General features: G+C 39.8%; 2 protein-coding genes across 4 annotated transcripts; one reads left to right on the top strand and one right to left on the bottom strand.

The window, feature by feature from the left end:
• Positions 1-33: 33 nt before the first annotated feature.
• tmem255a (transmembrane protein 255A) lies at positions 34-15,290 on the top strand. Of its 3 annotated transcripts, XR_015867672.1 has the most exons (13): positions 34-166; positions 1,452-1,538; positions 1,691-1,777; positions 4,014-4,156; positions 6,117-6,179; positions 7,463-7,552; positions 8,616-8,681; positions 8,754-8,842; positions 9,846-9,917; positions 10,123-10,285; positions 10,360-10,509; positions 11,676-13,072; positions 13,255-15,290. XR_015867672.1 is itself a non-coding variant. In XM_088432007.1 (12 exons), exons 1-12 carry the CDS (start codon positions 34-36, stop codon positions 11,817-11,819), a joined length of 1,287 nt encoding a protein of 428 aa, XP_088288133.1. In that variant the 3' UTR covers positions 11,820-15,290. The 3 variants fall into 3 exon arrangements, 2 of the variants coding, with proteins under 2 accessions (XP_088288133.1, XP_088288134.1); XM_088432007.1 differs by having other exon boundaries at positions 11,676-15,290; XM_088432008.1 differs by lacking the exon at positions 34-166 and adding an exon at positions 1,182-1,326 and having other exon boundaries at positions 11,676-15,290.
• zbtb33 (zinc finger and BTB domain containing 33) lies at positions 14,139-19,670 on the bottom strand. The gene is made up of 2 exons (XM_088432006.1): positions 19,167-19,670; positions 14,139-18,205 (listed from the first exon to the last, which is right to left on the bottom strand). The coding sequence occupies exon 2, from the start codon at positions 18,201-18,203 to the stop codon at positions 16,389-16,391; it is 1,815 nt and encodes a 604-aa protein (XP_088288132.1). The 5' UTR covers positions 18,204-18,205; positions 19,167-19,670; the 3' UTR covers positions 14,139-16,388.
• Between the last annotated feature and the right edge of the window lie 30 nt (positions 19,671-19,700).

The following is a 19,700-nucleotide window of genomic DNA, read 5'->3' as shown; positions in this document are numbered from 1 at the left end:
TGAAATTTGCGTTTTTTTTTTTTCTTTCCAGAAATGTTTTGTACAAGGGATGTGCATTTGAACTTGGGCCGTTTGAAAATGGTTGACTGCATTGCATTGAGGTCTTTGAGGCTTGACTCCACCAATATATCCATCCATACACCATTGTCCTCGCTTTGGGTCACAGGTGAGGAGAGAACTTATCCCAGGTGACTTACACTCTCGATTGGTTCTAGCCAGGCAATCTCTAGGCACAAAAAAATGTCGGTATTACTTCTCACTCATATTCACACCAGTGACGACACACAAGGAGAAAATGCACATGCCATAATCCTGTTATTTTCTTCACTGCTTATCCTGGAGTTTATCACAGGATGACGAGGTGTGTGTGGCAAGTACTATTCACACTATGCACATTTTAGATTACCCTATTATAGGCAATTGAATCAAATATACTTTCAAGCAATGATTATAAGGCAACTGTATTTATTCTTAATGATCTCCGTTTGCATCATTTCAGTTGTTTTCTGATGATAAACCAAAATTGCAGTAGGTGCAGATGCATATGTCTGACAGCAGATGGGGCTACATAGCAATCTGCTACCACACAATGTGGTTGGTTAAAATCAGTTCAGTTGTAACTGAACGTAATTTTATTTCACACTGTACTGTGGTGACATATTCCTAAACGTTATAGTATTTTAAGATTCATACTTCTGCCTACTATAGCAAAAGAGAATGCAACATCATTTATATTTGCTTCGTCTATTTATAACAACAAAATTCAGGTTTCTCTAAAACTGTAAAATCTTAACCGTATCAATTTAAACTATCTTTACAGTATTTAAATCAGAGAGGGCGCCTATTCAACGTAAATGCTAGTTCGCAACCCGTAGATGAGTTAAGTTAATAAGACAATATAGTTCATATTTGTTGTGCAATTTGTACAATTAAATGTTTTATTGAAATACTTTTATTTTGAAATTTGGAACGGAAAAAAATTGAAGCGTAGCCAAACTTATTTGCTGGAAAAAGACTTGCATTTGTTAAACCCAATTTACGTAAACACCATGTTTAATGTTAATACATATAACTCATTTTTAATGATACATTTATTTTGTGAGACTGACTTGCTGTTTCGTTATATTCTCTGAGGCTTTAAAGCACAGACATTTATTTATTGATGATGCTAGCTTAAGTGAACAAAATGGCGAACAGCTTGCTAAAAACGTACACTAAAAACTTCATTAAATTTGAACTAAAAATAATATGAAGACTTTTTTTATTTAAAATGTGTAAACGTTTTGTGCCAACTGACATAATATGGGGATATTACTTTTCTAAATGGTTTGTTTTTATATTTTAAAGTGAGCTAATAGTAGCTAGTCAAGCCCAACAGGTTTCACGCTATTATATGTTACTGTAACGTGTTTTTTTTCTCTCTCTTTCACGTGTATGACATGCGCACACAGACCCACACTGCTGCGACCCCACCGTCTGTCAACCGCCGACATACGGCGAAGACAGAGACCGACCGACGTGCAAGCAGACGCGGGGATGTGAGTGGCTTAATCGGGGGCGGAGGGAGCTCGGTCGAGGGAGGGAGCCGCGGACACCTGCGTCCATTCAATGACTGCGGACAGCTGGCTGGAAGATTTACAGCGAATAACATCGAAGCGTCGGGCTTGCCTCGTTCGATTTGATTTTGCAGGCGGCGGGCTTCATCGTCTTCTGCCGAACATGCCTCCCACGCCGAGCCTACAGTCAAGCGGGCTGACGCTGTCCGAGATCAGCATCGGTAGGCGTGTGTGTTTGCATTTGTGCAAGGTCAACAGCGTGTGTGAACGACACATGTGGATAGCGTGTGAGCTAAACTTGAGAATGCTAAGCTTTCAAATTTAATAAGCGTACGTTGATGTTTTGTTACATCACATATTTTTTCATGTTCATCCAGGCCGCAGCGCGTCACTGCAGGTGCGGCATCCTGCACGCCTCTTTCGGTGCATCGTGCTCCATTAGCCGCCAGCAAAGATACAGTAGACAGCAGCGATGTGGTTGGTACATCGCATGATGGAAGCACTTGCAGTAGTTTGGCTTTGCTAGAGTTGTGTGGTGGGAATTGCACTAGTTTGAGAGCAAAAGTCATATTTGGTATTTTTCTGGTTTCCTAATATTCTTAGGTTTTGTTCGTGTATTCATAGATTGCTTTACATGGTGCAGCATGCATGTGTCTTTTTTATGTATTGTCAAGATAAGACAGTAACAATGCGGTACAATAGCGCCTGAAATATTCTCATATATTTTGTTTAAAAAAAAGAAAAGCAGTGTCAGTATTTGTTGTATCTATGGAAGATGCACACAATTGAGAGGGAATGTCAATATAGCTTTTTGTAGGACTGTATAGGCTACTTTTAATCGGTATTTTTCATTCTGAAAATCTAGAGTGAAAGGCATTGTTCTGCGAATGCACTCTGTTTTGTTGAGTTATGAATGGATTCTTTATGAGTGTAATGAGTAGCCTAAGGATTGGTTATGATGTGGCTTAGATCATTAATCACAATTGTCACTTTTTTTTTTCTTTCATTTGAATAGACTACAAAATATGAATGGAACCGAAATGCATTCTCACTAAAGGCAGCATGGAGCGACTCCACATGTTATAAAGAAGCCAGACTGGCTAGTTGTCGATGACATAATCAACTTACATCTAATGGGAGTTGCTATCAGGCTAATTGCTCTGTGGTTGGTAATTGTGGCAATGGAGAGTGATGTTGTGACAAAACACCGAGGTAATTTAGATTGAATGCTTTGAATGTGGGCATGCACTTGCAACGGTGTGGTCAAAACAGAAAGGTATAACATAATAAACATTGATGAAGAGTTACGTTGAGGTGACAATTAGTCCAAGTTTAAAATTGAATTTTTGCACTTTGGATTATAATAATGCACCTGTTACATTGCGTCAATTTATGATGTAAAGTATGACTAGAAGTTCCAAAATGAACTCTGTGATTTTTTTTTTCTCCAATATATTTATAGTCTCATCTACATGGTTTCATAACTCAGTCAATACAGCGTGATAATGAGTAAGCCAGTTATGATCACATCCATTTTCTAAACCACTTGTACTCATTAGTGTGAGCTGGAGCTCATATAAACTGACAAGGGAGAAAGGCAAGGCAAATTACAAACCTCAATTCTACCGAATATATCGATGCTCCTGAGTATGTTTTCAAGCCACAAAATTAATGGATAAATGACATAATTTTTGTCAAAAACAACGTTACTCCGTCAGAGTCTTTTTTTTTTTTTTTTTTTTTAGTTTAATCAAGAAAGCAAGCGGCAGAGCTAAAATTGTATTAACCTTCATGGCTTATATCAAACTATTTAAAATGTGTGATGCTGATATGCACTACATTATAGTATTTGTCCCATATGACCAATAAGTGATTGTATCCTGAGCAAAGCCACATACTGAACTAGACGTCCACTTTGTCCATAATCCCTATGGCCAATGCTATTCTGCCCAAACAATTTTCAGGCATTACAATATTTCTCTATGTGATAAAATGAGCCCTATTGATTTTGAATGAAATTTGACACAAGCCGGCCCAAGATGGTACTGGAGCTGAGGTCCTATTTCAGCTTCCATTTAAGCCCTCTTCCTGTCACACGTTTCGGCAGATTTCCAATTATGATGAATAACACTAAAACCTTGAGTTCGATAACACGCTTGGCAGTGCTTTTTCCATGTTACATGAATGGCAACAGGTGGCTGCTTAAGATTTCACTTATTCTGCTAATTGCTATGCGTTGTCATAGATACAGAAGATGAACAAAGATGCGTTATTTTACTCTTTGTGAAAATGGAATCATTCTCGTTATACACATGATGATTTCTCATGGCTCACTAATGTACTGTATGACTAATGTTTGCGGTAGGACTCTATAAACAGACTAAGTTATGGCATTTAGCCTGCTGACGTTTTTGATTTACTGCCAGTTTATTAATTTGTTCGTCTGCTGTCTTCTAGGTTCTTTTAAGAGGAGGAAGAGGAAATCCATCATTGTCACGGTGATGCTGCTGATCGTATCGGTGCTCATCCTCATCTTCGGCTTGGCGGCGACAACTAGGACGCAAAACATCACAGTGGGCGGCTATTACCCAGGACTCATTGTGAGTATGCATGCGACATACACAAACACATCCAGTGCCACTTAATGCATTATGTGAAATTAGCCAGTGCTTCCCATTCGTACTTCCTGAAGGGTGTGGGTGTGACATTTTCCCAGCATTCATTGTTCAGCATTGTTTTCATTATGTGAGGACTCTTAGTCATTCGTTTTCTCCAATTTTTTACATTCAGACGCACATAAAGAAATGTAAACGACCTGCTAACAAGTTTTATGTAACAATTTTACATCATTAACTGTCATTCTATTTGGTTTTTTTCTATTCATTTGCCAAAATATTGTTGAAAGAAGTTTAAAATTGGGTTGTGGAGCAAGAATAGATCCTGACTGTTTAATCGGCCACACGATTAAATCGTTCGATAATGGTCCTTCAAATTCTTGCCAAGAATAATCAGTCAAATGTTTGATATTTGTCAATTATTTTAACTTTTTACCTTTCTGTACTCCAACCATTTACTGCAGTTATGTGCAAATAACACTGTTGTCGTTATTTTTTACGCATAGAGCCTTACCATAACTTTGTGTCCTTGAATATCTTACATGAAATTTGAGGTCAATCTGCAGACCTATCATTCAAAAGTAAGCAAATCTTAATATTGACAAGCAATGATTTGAAGTTGTGCAAAGAATTGACCTTGATGTCACCACTTTACACACATCTTAAAGTCAGTGTGTTCCCCCAAAATAATAAATTACAGAGTGCAACATATATTAAGCATACATTTGTCCAATAGCAGACTCATTCAACTACTTGTAACACAAACAGATATCACAAGAATTAATGTCTTCATAACTTTTTTAATTGACCCACACAATGCATTCTGCGAATCCTTAAAAGAAAGTGTTTAAAAAAAAAAAATCATTTATTTACTGTTGATCCCGACTTTCTGGGGTGAATAGGTGCCAGGCCGGTCCATGAATAGTAAAAATCTCTATAAAATTGACACCTATTGAAATCTACTGGGAGGAAGCAAGTGCTATTTCTTTTATTAGAATTTTTAAAGTTATTCAATCGATTAATCGGTAATCTGTATTTTTTTTTCCAGCCAAAAATTGGCATCAACCTATAAAAAGCCATATCAATCAGTTCCTAGCTAACCATTGTGGCTTTTCTTTAAAGGATCTACTGTACTAGTATGAAATGAATAAATAGTCTCTTGTAATCATCAGAGGCAATTTATCCACCACCAAGGGTATTATTGTTAACAAAAACTAATGAACTGATTTTTAGAATAAAATGTTAGCTAAATGAAACTACATTTTACATATCTATAGAAAAAAACTAACACTGGTAATCAATTTGCTTTCATAGGAGACAAAAGAAATCAGAAAATATATACTGTTGAAAGAATGAAATTCTGAGGATTACTTGAAGTTGAAAATGATCAATTAGTTTGTTCATCGATGAATTGTCAGTCATTGCATCTCTAAACCTAAATTTAAACAAAGCATTTTGAAAATTAAAAACATGCTCTAAGAATGATTAAAACTGACAGAATTAAAAGAAAAGTCAACAAAAGTCAAAGCAAAAGAGTGGCATAGTGGTAGAGTTGTTAGCACGTCCGCCTCACACTGCAGAGGACGTGAATTCGATTCCGGCCCTGTTCTTCCTGTGTGGAGTTTGCACGTTCTCCCTGTGCCTGCATGGATTTTCTCTGGGTATTCCGGTTTCCTCCTACATTCCCCAAAACATGCATGATAGGTTTATTTGACACTCCATATTGCCCTTAGATGTGTTTGTGAGTGTGAATGGTCATTTGTCTCTGTGTGCCCTGTGATTGGCTGGCAACCAGTTCAGGGTGTTCCCCGCCTGCCGGGATAGGCTTCAGTATGCCTGCGATCCTAATGAGTATTGACTAAGCAAAATGGATGGTTGGATGAAAGTCAAAAAGCTGTCAATAATGAAAAAAAAAAAAAGATAACCCCCTCTGTTTTACTTTCAGTTGGGTTTCGGCTCTTTCCTGGGAATCATCGGCTCCCATTTGATCGAGAACAAGAGGCAGATGGTAAGCATGGCGTCGTTGGCGCGAACAGCGCCAGGGCACTCGTCCCACTTGCCTTACAGCGGTTCGACGATTGTGCCAATGCAATGACACAACACCCCGGCAGAGCCAAGTCGGGCCTGCAGACGTTTGCGCCGCTGCGTACCCGAGCAAAGTGATCCGCGTCCAGAAATAGATGCGGTCTGTAAGAGGAGCAGGCCAGATGTCCATTCTGGAATGCGGGGAGGCAAACTGCAGCGGAAGGCTGTCAGAGCTGACGTGACAAATGGCTTTGGCCCGTGACACCTTTTCCAGCAACGCAGCAGAGCTCGGACGAGTGGCGCATCGGTCATAGCGTGCCGTGACGGCTTACGCCACATGGCTAGCCACTTGTTCATACCCTCTGGATCTTGTTGCTGATGATTTAAAATATGCTGTTGCTGTATATGTGTTTATGGCTTTTGCGGTATCTGGCATCCTGATACAATTCCTGTTACAGTTAGAAAAATATTAGCTGCCGCAGAATGGCTTTGCATTTTAGCCGAGTTACTAGACATTGGAAATAACCTTGCAATAGAGTTCCAAGAAATATAACCGGAATTCACAAATTACATTGTCAAGTCGCACTCCTTTTAGGATGCTAATCAATTTGTTCAAAAATTTAAAATTTTACCGTCAGGATTATTTTTCCTCTTTAACGGTCTCCGTATTTCAAAGTGTTATCCCACAAATATGCTGCTATGCTTTCACTAACAACATGGCTTCAAATGGAGTTTAGCTTTTACCATAACTCATTCACTACCATTGACAACTATAACTGCCAACAAACCATTTTAACTGTACAGGATATAACTGAAAAAATGTGTTTAACTGAATGAGTTAATGCCCAGTTACATATTGATGGAGTAGCCCATTCATAAATTTTCTGTAGCTTATATTCATTAGGGTCACTGGCTTGTCGGTGCCTATCCCAGCCGTTTATGGGCAGTATGTGGGGGTCACCCTGAACTGGTTGCCAGTCAATCTCAGGGCACAGTAAGACAACCATTCATGCACCCAATCACACATAGGACATTTGATAACATGACAAATTAATTGAATTAATCTGATTTATTCTCCACTCTTAGCAGAAGTTAAAGCATCTTTTTAATTATCAGATTCATCAACCAATCAACTGATTAACGAAGCTTTTCAATAACTGTTTGTTGTAGCCCTGGTATTAATGCAAACAAGGAATGACCCGCATATTTTTGAGCGCTGCATGAAGGAGAACGCTGATTGTGTGGTGTGCTGTATTCTCTTTCCAGTTAGTGGCTTCTATTGTCTTCATCAGCTTTGGAGTTGTGGCTGCATTCTGCTGTGCTATTGTAGATGGAGTTTTTGCTGCCAGGCACATTGTGAGTATAACTAAAGCTTTTGACAAAGCAGAGCCGATGCACAGTTGTGCTCATAGGTTGACACACACCGGCAGAATTTGTGTAACAATGGCAACAGGTTACAGGTGACTAGCAGGGGTGTCGAACGTATGGCCCGTATGGGGTCGGATCTGGCCCCCAAGGAGATTTAACCTGGCCTGCAAGATGATTGTTTTTTTAAACATAAAAAATGATGAGGCACGAACCCATTAGTCAATAATAAATAAGCAGATCCTTACATTCACAAGCAAAGATGAGAATTTACAAGTTTTAATTGAATTGAAATCTCATAAATAACATAATGGATATGTTCTGGTGAATACATTTTCTTAAAAAAAAAAAAAAAAAAATAGGGACACATCTTTTGTTGAAAATTCTTCTAGCACATGTACATTTGGGAGCACAACTATTTGTTCGATTTGAATGAGAATTGTGCTTAAATGTGTAATGCGCCTATTAATCAATGTCAGACCCATCAAAGTTTAATAGACCTTGACCGAATGAAGCTAGTATTTGCTTGCTGAGTGGTAATGAGAGAAGTTCTCCATCATGCACGTCTTATCAAACATGAAGTAACCACTAATGCACTCTTTAAAACAATTAGGGGAAAATGACCTCTGAGTGTGCCGAAAGCGAGAAGAACTCCTTGATGTCATTCTATAAGTGATTTATTAATTAGGCAGTAATGGAAAAATATTACTGTGCTTTGAGTAGCTAGAGAGAACATGAAGAGAAGCAGTAATTAAAATTAAAATGTGTCAAAATGTCCAGTTAATGTCCCGACATGTCCACTTTGTTGATGGTGTATCTGGATCACTATCCACTTGTGTTTGTGTAAAGCAGGCTCCAAAACAACTGACTGGCTTGAAGTGAGGAAGGAAAAAACAAGAATGCAATCTTGAATTATTCTGTGACTATTTCAGTAAATGTGGAGGGTAGGATTGTAAAAAAACGCACAACAATAAATATGCAAATTCAAGTGCCGAACACAATAGGCCCAAATTGTATGCACCAATCAAAAAAGATTGGGGTCATTCCATTGCAGGACTTGAGGCCGCTGTACGCAGGACGGTGCGACTACCATTCCGGTGACACTGCGTCCGAGCGTGATGTAAGAGATTTGCACCATACACTCATTTTTGAATTGATAAAAATACCGTTATATGTCGCACATGATTTTCAGGTGCCCTGCCAGACCTCATCTCGCACATCCTGCAACCTACGTGTGAGAAGCAACACGTGTTACTGCTGCGACCTCTACAACTGCGGCAAGTGAGTACGAGCAGGCGAACGAATGCTGGTATGAGCTCGGAAATGATATGTACGCTTTCGCACACCTTGCCCTGATTGTTGGCACTTGTGTGAGACACTTTGATATTAGGCCAAAAATATCATTTACCTCTCACGTGCACAAAAAAATTTCTCATGGCCACAAAATATTAGCACTCACCCGAAAAACCTCTATATCCAACCAAAATCATAACGCACATCGTAAAAATATACTCAAACAAAGCACACTCACACTCAACAAAAAACTCACACAAAGAACCTCTACCTACACAAAAATGCTCTCTCAATCAACACAAATACTCTCACAATCAGATCTCACACACCTAAAACATACTTGCACAAAAAAACTCAAAGAAATGAAAAAAAAAAACATTAAAAATCTCACACAAACTAAAAAATTCACAAAACTCCCTCACACAAAACCTTTCATGCAATACAAGTAAATACTCACAAAAACTTAACATCCACAAAAACTTCTCACCCTCACTTCAGTTAACTGAAAAAACTCTTTCTTACACAAAACTTTTATAAATTCAAGAAACGCAACATAACATAACATGACGTAACATAACATAACACAACACAACACAACACAACACAACATAAAACGACCTCTCACTTAAAATAACATTTACCTCTCACTTAAAATAACATTTACCTCTCACCAAAAAATAAAGCGGACATCCACAAAAAACTATTTACCCTGATCACTTTTTACTCACCGCTCAAAAAATTCACGCTCTCCAAAACCTCTCACACTTACCAAATAAACACACGGAAAATAGCAGTTTTGTGTAAGCATTTTTTTTCCTAGAAAATGGAATTGAGAATAATTCTAGTGCATGAGAGTAGTTTTTGTGGGGACTGTAAGAGGTTTTTTTGTGAACGTGGCCAGTAAATGTTCTTTTTGGGCTATACTCCGCCTAATATATTCAAATGTTACCAGAAGAAGAATGTTTCTTTTTTCTTTTACCCTTTGTTTCAGGGAACATCCACTAATGGGACTTCAGAATAGAGATGGTTTGAAAAAGTTTAAGAAACCATCTATGATTTGGAAGTAGGTCCCCCCTCCCTTTTTATTTAAACTATTCCACCGTTGAGTTGTGTGTTACTGTTTTTGCCCCCGCATGCACTTTTTGTGTCTTTAATGCCGATGTCTGTGTGCCAGCTTCACAGCAGCCTCCCCTGTGCTTCATCTGAGTTAACACCCAAACCTAAAAGTTTGAGACCTGACTACCACTTGCGCTCTTCTTATGTATTAGCCGCGTTGAGGTGGTGGGCGGCTACCACGAATACACAGATGTGAAGAGCTGCCAAGACGTGGTGCACCTCTACCACCTGCTCTGGTCAGCTACCATCCTCAACATCGTGGCTCTTTTCCTGGGCATCATCACTGCTGCGGTGCTTGGCGGCTTCAAAGACATGGTGGGAGGCGTGTATGTTTTTTGCCCCCACGCTTGAGACGAAACACACTTAATATGGTTTTCTCTGTGTTTCAGACTCCTGCTCAAACTTCAGAAAGTACATCGGAACCGGAGGCCATCACGACCTCAGTGGCCTCTGATGCGCCACCACGCATTCAGTCTAATGTTAACTCCCATCGAAACACTGCCCCCTGCCTGCCGCCTTACACGGCTTACGACGCACAGGTATCTAGGGGTGCTTTGAGATACGAGTGAGAAGTTGCTTGGTCCCTTTTTGTTGTCTTGAGAGATGAGATGATTTTAGATGGGTTCACTTCTGCTAGACGGTGCAGCAAATTGCATTTGCGTTCATTTTAATTCAGAAAAGATTATTTTAAACCCTTCCATTGCTGGTTGTTGTTTTTTTTTTTCCCCAGACCACGACCGCAATTAATGAAATTCCCTAAAGGTATTTTTTTATTACATTTATGATTAATATGATTAATAGTGGCCCTTCATACATTTTTCGCAAGTGAGGTTAAATTCTTCCACAATGATTGGCAAGTCCAAGATATAATAAAGCCCAGCAAATGTTTTTTTTTTAGAATAAATATTGTTGGTAAAAGTATTTAAAAGGTTTGGCTTGAAACTTATTAGTGATAAAAGCATTCTGCAAATGCTCCTTGTACAGTACGCTCTTTAATGTTATTGGTTCCTAATTGTATGCTGCCACCTTGTGGTCAAAAGTGGAATTACGTCCTAAATTTTTAAACTATAACCTAGGTTGAGTTACCATAAAGGAAAAAGAAAAAATTGTAATGAGACGTGTTTAGAGTAGCCAAAAGTAGTGTGTTGCTGCCGTCTTGTGCTGTCTACTGTACAGGCCATTTTTGATGGGGTGGTCACTTAATTTACAAAAATGTATCACAAGCAAGGGAAAAAGGGAACATTTCCTTTGATGACTTACGTCAGAAGTTCTCATAGCGGGGGACTTGAGATTTTAAAACGGGTTCTACAGGTGTCAGCAAATTTAAGTTTTCTAATTCTGTGACAGACACTACTTTTTTTCAAATTAAGAACAAATTAATTTGAACACGGTGCAACTTATTGCTAAACTATGTGATAATGATGACTTCAAAACGCTGTATGGCTTGTTTCATATGCATTGTCATTAGTAATGCAGTTTGAGATGAAACATGATGTTACATGATTTAGCTTCAGAAGCTTGTGACATTTCAAATGTAGTTTGAAAGCTTAATGAATCAAACACTAAAGGCACAGCACAGTTTTAATTTGTTTTATTTATTTTTTTTACCCATAAAAATGTTTTGTGCTGGTTAGGAGGTACTTGCCTAAAAAAAAAAAAAAAAAAAATCACAGGAGGCTTATCATGTCCTTCTATTTTTTGACAGGGTTCCTATATGTTCGCCGACTCTTCGGGCCTGTCAGATGATTCGCATTCCGGAGCAAGTCACCTGTGGCCCACCATGGTGCCTCCGCGCTACTCCCCACCTCACAACCATCCGGACGACAAGCCGCCACCGTACAGCCCCTAAGAGTGCTCAAACGTCGCCAATGGACCAAAGTGTGGAACTTGAGCACGCTGGATGCTAACTTTTGAGTTGAGAGCTACTTTGAGGGAGCAAAAAGGTAGTCCAGAAAATGCTTGCACACGCCTGTGCTGTTCAAGCCAATCCATGAAGAGGCAATCTGTTTACAGTTTTTCTGCCTTATGCAAACAGTCTTCCAACTCCGCAGCATTCTGTTATCTTTATCTTTTCAGATGCTTTTCGCTAAACACATCCCAATGTCCTCCATGTTTTGGGGGGGGGGAAGATGTGATAGAACTCACACATTCCTTGTGGTTAAGAGCAGCGGTCACCTACATGGACCAGTTTCACATATATACTGTAGTATGTGTCAGTGTTTTTGATGGACTGGCATGAGACATGACACCCGGAGTCCTGCTTTACAGATAAGATGAAAATTGTTGGCCTTTTTTTTTTTTGTTACCTTGTGGGCTTTACTTTTTTACTACTGAAGACTAGTGGTTTCGTTATTCAAAATGCAGATTTGAAGATTTGTTGTACAGTCTCTGTGCGGTAGACCACATGTTCCATGGAACGCTATTGGCCTACATTGTCGTGGTTGGGGACCACGGATTTAACCCTCCTGTTATGTCATGGGTCAAAGTGACCCATTTGAAAGTTAAAAGTAAATGTCAAATGTAGTTTTTTTTAGTGCCTCTTGAGTATATTCAACACACCAATTAAGAATAGCATTTATTCATCTACTCAATTCTCGGGAGGGGGGGGGTCACAAGATATGTGAGGTAGCAGGAATACACACAAAAATGTTTCTGAAGCTTTTGGAGAATTCTGCATGAACCCGGGTCAAGTTGACCCAGGATTTTACTGTATTAACTTTCCAGAGAAACAAATGTAAAACACGTGTAAAACTCAAGTATTGCCTTTGCTACTTTGTGAATGTGCTTTCAATAAAAACAAAGGTTTTGACAATTTCCTATAAATGCACACCTCTCTGGGTCATATTGGCCCCTGAGATATGGTTGCTGTTCTTGAAATAACCATAAATCACTGGTTAAAAACAAAACACTGACTTTGGGTTATAAATAGTCTGGACACATTTGGGTGACTAAATATGGGTCAAAGTGAACATTATTGCTATTTCTTGCAACCAAGCATAACAGGAGGGTTAGATAGCATTGCTAGCTGATCAAAGATACCAGTAAGAAGAAATCATATGCTTCTTGTATACAGGCAGCAGTAGGATGTGCAGTACTCTAAAGGTAAGCAGAATATTTAAACATTGTGGTGATTTATTATCACGTTAGAGGACTACGCTGACTTAACTTGTCCTAAAGTCTTTGGAGGAATGCTATATTTATTTATTGTATTCTCACTCAATGCTGCCCGGCAGAAACGAAAGACTCCACTTTCTCTTTGTAATTAGTCACGATGTCACCAACAGTACATGACGTGAAATATGCTGGAGCAGTCGGCGTTGATCTGGCAGAAAGGAGACGGTGAAGAAACGTGCATGAAAATGAAGAACAAGAAAATGAAGACAAGAAAAAGGCAGAGGTAGATCTAGTCCGTGAAATTCTCGTCAGATGTGTTTGTTGTTCAAAAATGGGATTCTCAGGGCTGCCGAGTCACACTTGTTTTCTGCCTTTGGCATTAGTTTCTTTAATGCAATGATGTATTTGATGTTTATGTAACACTTATTTGACTGTGACAACTTGTACAAAACTTTCATGTTGGAGCTGATGCACCGTCAAGGCTGTTTAGAGTTTAACATGTTTATTACAAAAGCAAATAAATAATTTAAATCTGTTGAAATTGTTATAAAAGGAAGGAATAGATCAGATTTTTTGTTTTGTTCCGTCTTCATAAATATCTTGTGACAATTGACATCTGTGATGGTGGCTGTCATCCATCATTAGTAAAAAAAAAAAAAAAAAAAAGAAGTCTGACAAATAGTTCCTTTTATTGTGTAGCCATTTTAAAGATTCATTTAACAGAACTGTAATTTTGTATAAAAGCAACCAAATATTCTCAGATTTTCTTACTATTCTAAGTGAAACGCAAAACATTTTCGCTCTAAAAAGATCCATGAGCAACCATTAAGTACATGAAATAATTCTGATCAACTTATTGCCAGCCCAGTAAAAATGAAATAGTGACGTCTATAGCCGTCAATGGCAGTGAATGAGTTAAATGTTCTGCGAAATGGCAGATTGTCACCTATTCACTACAAATAATAGATTTCTATTTTTTTTTACATATGCCAATCATGTAGTCATTCACAGCCAGCCCAGTAAAAATACAGCTCGGATGTTTATAGCTTTCAATGCCTATGAGTTGTCATTTGCTTTTGTAAAATGTTTAATTGTAAATATATTTGGTTTAATGCTTAATGGCACTCGCAATGTATTAGTAATTGAAGCCAATTTGCACTATGATACCTCTAAAACGCCACTTGGTGTCAGAATTTCTTTTCAAAAGGAATTTGTCAGCCTTGCCAATTGGTTAGCTAGTTTTACTTATTTTTGTTACATTTTACTGAGGTTCACATGAATTTATACTTGAATGTGTTCATGTTTGCAAACTGTACAAGTCAGCTTTTCGTATAACAAGTGCCAGCCGCTCAAATAATTGAATTCAATTTACATGAAAGGCAAACACATTTTTGAACAACAGAAGTCAACAAGCATCACGGGACAAATTAAAACAGTAAAAGAATAATTTATTGTCATTCAACTTCCAATGATTAAGACGAGAGGGACATTTTTAATACAGCAACAACAATTAATATAAGAAAAGCAAGCATGGTTCTACAAAAAAGACATTACACAAAATTTATACTGTACAGCACTCACCCACCCACCCACACACACACAAACACACACCAATGTTAATCTGTTCATTGTTGTTGACATGATGTAAAAAGTCTCTGTCAGCTCTACCTGTTTACACACCACTACAGTCACAGTGAAAAGTCAAAGTCCAAAATAAAAGTAACAAAAATAGCCCTCCCCAATGATTAAATACTAAGTGCTAAACTTTCCATTAATAATCTAAGCGTTGACTCTTCTAAAGCACGTAATTTTGGTCATGGGCATGAGAAAACGACAGTAACAAAACTGCCTAACTCCGAATACCTTCAACGATACCCATGTGCGGACTGGCTTGCCAGTAATATTAAAAATATAGATTTCAGATCAAGATACGGTCTTGTGCAAAGATGAACCATGTCAATGAGGGATTGTTGGAGTTATCAAAACAGAAACTTCAACTTTTTTTTTTTCACAGAAGCGTTAATGTACTTAAAGGGTTGATCCAATTTTGTTTGTCAGAACATTATTATTTTTCAGCACCACATGATATAAAAAGCGCTATATATGTCGACTCCACCACAAATCTGGGACAAGCGCAACAATGAAGTGCTTTTCAACTAGATGACACAAGGCACCATTAAAATGTCAATCTATCTGCTGCCATTCATTCAACAGAATATTACCTTTGTGTTCAACTAGCAAGCCCAGATTCAAACACATGGTAAGTAAAATTTAAAGACAATTGAGAGAAGGTCATATCTTTTTTCCAGTATGCTTTTTTGTGCGATAGCTTTTCCAGTGTTTTTTTGTTTTTTGCTTATAGGGGGTCAACCTAAAAAAAAAATCTTTCAATACGTTATATGCGGCCCCACTAAAGTCTTAGCACGGTATACTGATTTAATATTACGTTTGTGGAATATGAATTAAAGAACTACATCCACTCGTTTTTATTAATCTCAGGGCACAGATTTAACTCCTGAGTATTAAGAACATTTAAATCAACTGAAATGAGGTCAAAATTGTTTCATCATACAGAACAGTATATAAGTAAAATTTTCTTACAATAATATGTTCTAAGCGGCCCTACTATAGTCTAACCACTGTATTGTGATTTATTTTGGAGTTTGTGGAAAAGGAATATGAATTAAGGAGCAAAAGCCACCTGTTTCCATCCATCTCAGGACCCCAATTTAAGTACTTAGTAAGTACATGTAAGTTAAATGAGACATGGTAATCATTTTATTCAGTACACAGTATATACTGTACTTTTTTTCAATTTTATTTTTCCATTTACTTTGAATTTTTGCTTAATGGGACAAGGTGTAAGATTTAGACCGTTTTTCATTTCGGACAGCAGGAGGTGCCACATTTACCATTGTCCGTATCATAATAATCAGCAATAATAATCGGGATGCTGTATTTAGCGTAGAACATGTAATTGTAAAAAACAAAACCAAAAATTGGACTTCAATCCAAGGTTGGAAAATACTGTTCTAGGAATCGTGACCTAAAGCTGAATAATCAGGCAGCAAGGTCGACACCGTATGAATAAACTAAACAGGTTGATGCCTAATAGCTGTCAGCCGTTCCAAGTCTTTTTAAAAATACCAGTTAGTGTTCTGGATGCACATTAAAATGACATGCGGTGCAGTCACATGTGTGAACATTCACTCCACCGCAGATAAAGAAAACTCCACAGTGGAAAAGTGGAAGTCCAAGCAGGGGGCCTCCAAAAGGCACGAGTGACGGCGCTGGCCGGCGAGGCTCAGTAAGTCTCCGGAATGTTAAAATTGAAATCCGATTTGCTCTCGGGAGGGCTGATGTTGACCGGCGGGCCCGGCCGGCCCATCAGCATTTGCTCGTCGAAGTCGAAAATGTCGTCCCAGTTTAAGATGTGGTTCTGGGCGGGCGCGCGCGCACCTTCCTGACCGGGGCCCACGTGGCGCACCCCGCCGTCCCCGCTGACTATGGGTGCGGCCGTCCCGCCCGTGGTCCACGAGTTGGGCTTCATCTGCAAGGACTTGCAGGGCAGCAGGCGGTAAATGTTGTCCTCGCCATCCTTGGCCTTCTTCCCGCTGGGGTCCACGTTATGAATTTGCTTACAGTGGTTGGAGAGCAGCTGATAGTTGAGGAAGGTGCCGTGGCACATCATGCACTGGTAGCGCCGCTCGCCCGTGTGCTGGACTTCGTGTTTAGTCCTGTACTCGGCCAGGGCGAAGACTTTGTCGCAGTAGCGGCACGGGTACTTCCGCTCCCACGAGTGAGTGTTGAAGTGGCGGCGGAGGCTGGTCCGACACACGTAAGGACGCTTGCACACAGTGCACACGTAGAAGGTCTTGCCGTCCATGATCAGCTCGTAGTGGTCCCCGGACTCCGATTTGGCCTTTTTCTTGTTAGGCGGGGGCTTGACATCCTCGGGTATGGCCGGTACGGATCTCTTGGCTTTGTTCGATTTGGAACCGCCTTCCCCCGGATCTTCCTTAACAGGTACGATGTCGTAGGTGTTCTCGCCTATGTTGGTGTAAACTTTACAATCTGGGGAAATCGAATCAATTTCCGTGGCTGCGTTGACCGTCGTTTTCGTCGCCACGGTGGGTTTGACAACGTTACTTTGACTAGGGGTGCTTTCCGAGATGTCCAACAGACGAATTTTGAAATCCCCTTGCTGCTGTGAAGTGGAAATTTGCTTTTTGTGCACACCCGAAATGTCGGTGTTTTCCGTCGGGTTGCCGTTGCCAGACGATTGAGAAGTACTGGGCTGCTCGGGGGTGAGGCCGCCGGTCTTTGCCGGCGTCGTGGGAGTACTCCCGAGGGAAACTCTGGCGGGGGAATTGAGGTTAGTGGAGCTGCTGTCCGGACTGCGCAGAGGGCTCCTGTCAGGAAGCTTCATCTCTTGCGTTCCTTCAGGCGATGCTTCCTTCGACGTTGGACTTGCCGATTCTTTGTTTTGCTCCTTCTCAACTTCATTTGAATCTGCCGCGTCAACGTCAATGACATCCCCTGAAGCCGCTTGACTGGCAGCTAGCGATGTGGCGTCTGTCTCAGAGACGAACATGACGTCATCATCTGATTCCGGGCTTTTATCCTTGCCGTCGCTCGGCTGTTGGAGCTCCTCGGCAGATATGCAGTAGGAATCTGAAATGATGGGCGTATTTACTCCTGATGTTTGGCTTTGGGAGTTTTCGTCCGTGGACAAACCAGGCAAACCTTGGACTTGGGATAACGGCGTCGCCAAGTTGGCCAGAAACTTCACCCCGAGCTTCTGCCCGGCGCTCATAAGCTCCTCCAACAAGTCAGAGCGAATCCGAACGATCTTGGAGCTGTATATGAAATTGATAATGTGCTCGAAGATTTCCGCTCGGATGAAGTTGATTTCGATGACTTGCCCGGCGATGACAAACAATTGGTGGAAATACGTACTTGACGCCGACAGGATGGTTTTGTGGGCGCGGAACTTTTTATCTTGTACGATAATTGTAACGTCGCAGAATAATCCGGTATCGCGCTGCTCGTTCATCGACTTCAGCAAAGCGGCCGAATACTGCGTGTCAGTCGCAGTGATCAGCTTTAGAGTCGGCATGTCTGTAGGAAGATAAAACAAGAACAATTGTTGATAAGAGATCTATTATTCATTTTTTAATTTACTATTTAAAACAGTTTGCGAGTGCTTTCAAAGGAAGTTTTCTTTACAATAATGTATTCTTTACAGTACATCCTCACTAGACTAAAACCTGGCATTCTGATTATGAATGTGTTTGTGGAATATCAATTAGGCGGCAAAACACAGTGGTGGAGAGACTCAGTTTGAGGGTGGTTGTGTTAATTAGGACAACATATTCTTTGTTCACTGACAATTTCTCATAAATGAGCAAATGTAATACTGAGTACATGGTCAGGCACTGTGGAGACCTAACTATATTAAACTAAAGAGTTAATGTTATGCAAGTTGTCAACAACACAAATGTTATTACAATTATTCCTCTATCGCAATTTTTTTCTACTAAACCTGAACACACAGTAACGTCACCACTTTATTGAATCAACATGTGTAAGGACATGCATACCGATTTATTAAATCAACATTTGTAAGGACAATGCAGGCCGAGTTTGTTATGAGCAAGTGTGTGATATCAAACAATATTTTGTGCAGCCAGATGAAGCGTTAAATTGATTCTCCATATTTCTTCGTTTGCATACAAAGTGTAAAAACTGCAAGCAATCCCTCCGTGTTAACGATGATTACGAGATGTTTTCTAGTTTTCCCCGAGCGTCTATATTGAAGTTAGAAAACTAACTTGACGTTTGTAAGATCGCTTAAATGTTTTACTGTGGGGCGTCTGCTTGCAAAAAACGTGATAGTGCTGTTTTCTCGAGCAGCATGTGATAATGCAGTTTTCTCGTGATGTTATGAACAATAGGACAGCGAGGGCCTAAATTATGACAGCTCGCTAACGCTACCTTGCAGAAATGCATAACACTTACTACTTTTGACTAGGATGTGTGATCGCACGACGAGGAAAACATGTAAAGCTGATCAAATTACCTGGGGCTTGTGTGTTTTCCACCCGCACGAAGAAAAAAAAGCGTTCGTAGCTAATGCGTTAGCCGCTTGGCTACACAATGGCTAAGCTCGGAGGGGCTTCACCTGCCAAACGACGAGCTGCGTCGTCGCGTTGATTGTCACAACAGCCACGAGGAGTCGCCACTGCGTGACATCAAAACGTTCATTTCGACATGGTATTTTGGTTAAGCGCACAGTTACATTTCTTAAAACCTGACAGAAAACAGCTCAGCTTTCCGATGGGAATCAACTTCCGGGTTGTCTGGCCTGCCTTCCAAATGAAAACTGACGAAAGTGCCACCCCTTACAGAAACTTTATAACTTAGTTGGTCCAAACTAGCTGAGGCTCTTGTTTGACGGCGTTTTGTGCTGTAAAGCAACAAGACTTGTGCTAATCATGTACTTATTTTTCAATGTGAACGAAATAATATGTGGACAATGCACTTGGATCTATAGTAAACCGATTTAAGTAGCAGTAGCTATACGACGTAGTATTATTATCTTCTGTATGTGCGT

The sequence above is a fragment of the Hippichthys cyanospilos genome, chromosome 13 (assembly GCF_059441005.1).
Source record: "Hippichthys cyanospilos isolate Australia breed blue-spotted pipefish chromosome 13, RoL_Hcya_1.0, whole genome shotgun sequence".
Lineage (NCBI taxonomy): Eukaryota > Metazoa > Chordata > Actinopteri > Syngnathiformes > Syngnathidae > Hippichthys > Hippichthys cyanospilos.
The sequence above is the reverse complement of the archived record's forward strand: the minus strand, read 5'-3'. Positions and strand labels throughout refer to the sequence as shown.

Excerpts from the sequence above, each read along its gene's own strand:
- tmem255a (XM_088432007.1), top strand. The coding sequence starts at position 34 with ATGTTTTGTACAAGGGATGTGCATTTGAACTTGGGCCGTTTGAAAATG. Across the intron at positions 4,157-6,116 it reads GCTATTACCCAGGACTCATT|TTGGGTTTCGGCTCTTTCCT; the intron begins GTGAGTATGCAT and ends TTTTACTTTCAG. Across the intron at positions 9,918-10,122 it reads AAACCATCTATGATTTGGAA|CCGCGTTGAGGTGGTGGGCG; the intron begins GTAGGTCCCCCC and ends CTTATGTATTAG.
- zbtb33 (XM_088432006.1), bottom strand. The coding sequence starts at position 18,203 with ATGCCGACTCTAAAGCTGATCACTGCGACTGACACGCAGTATTCGGCC.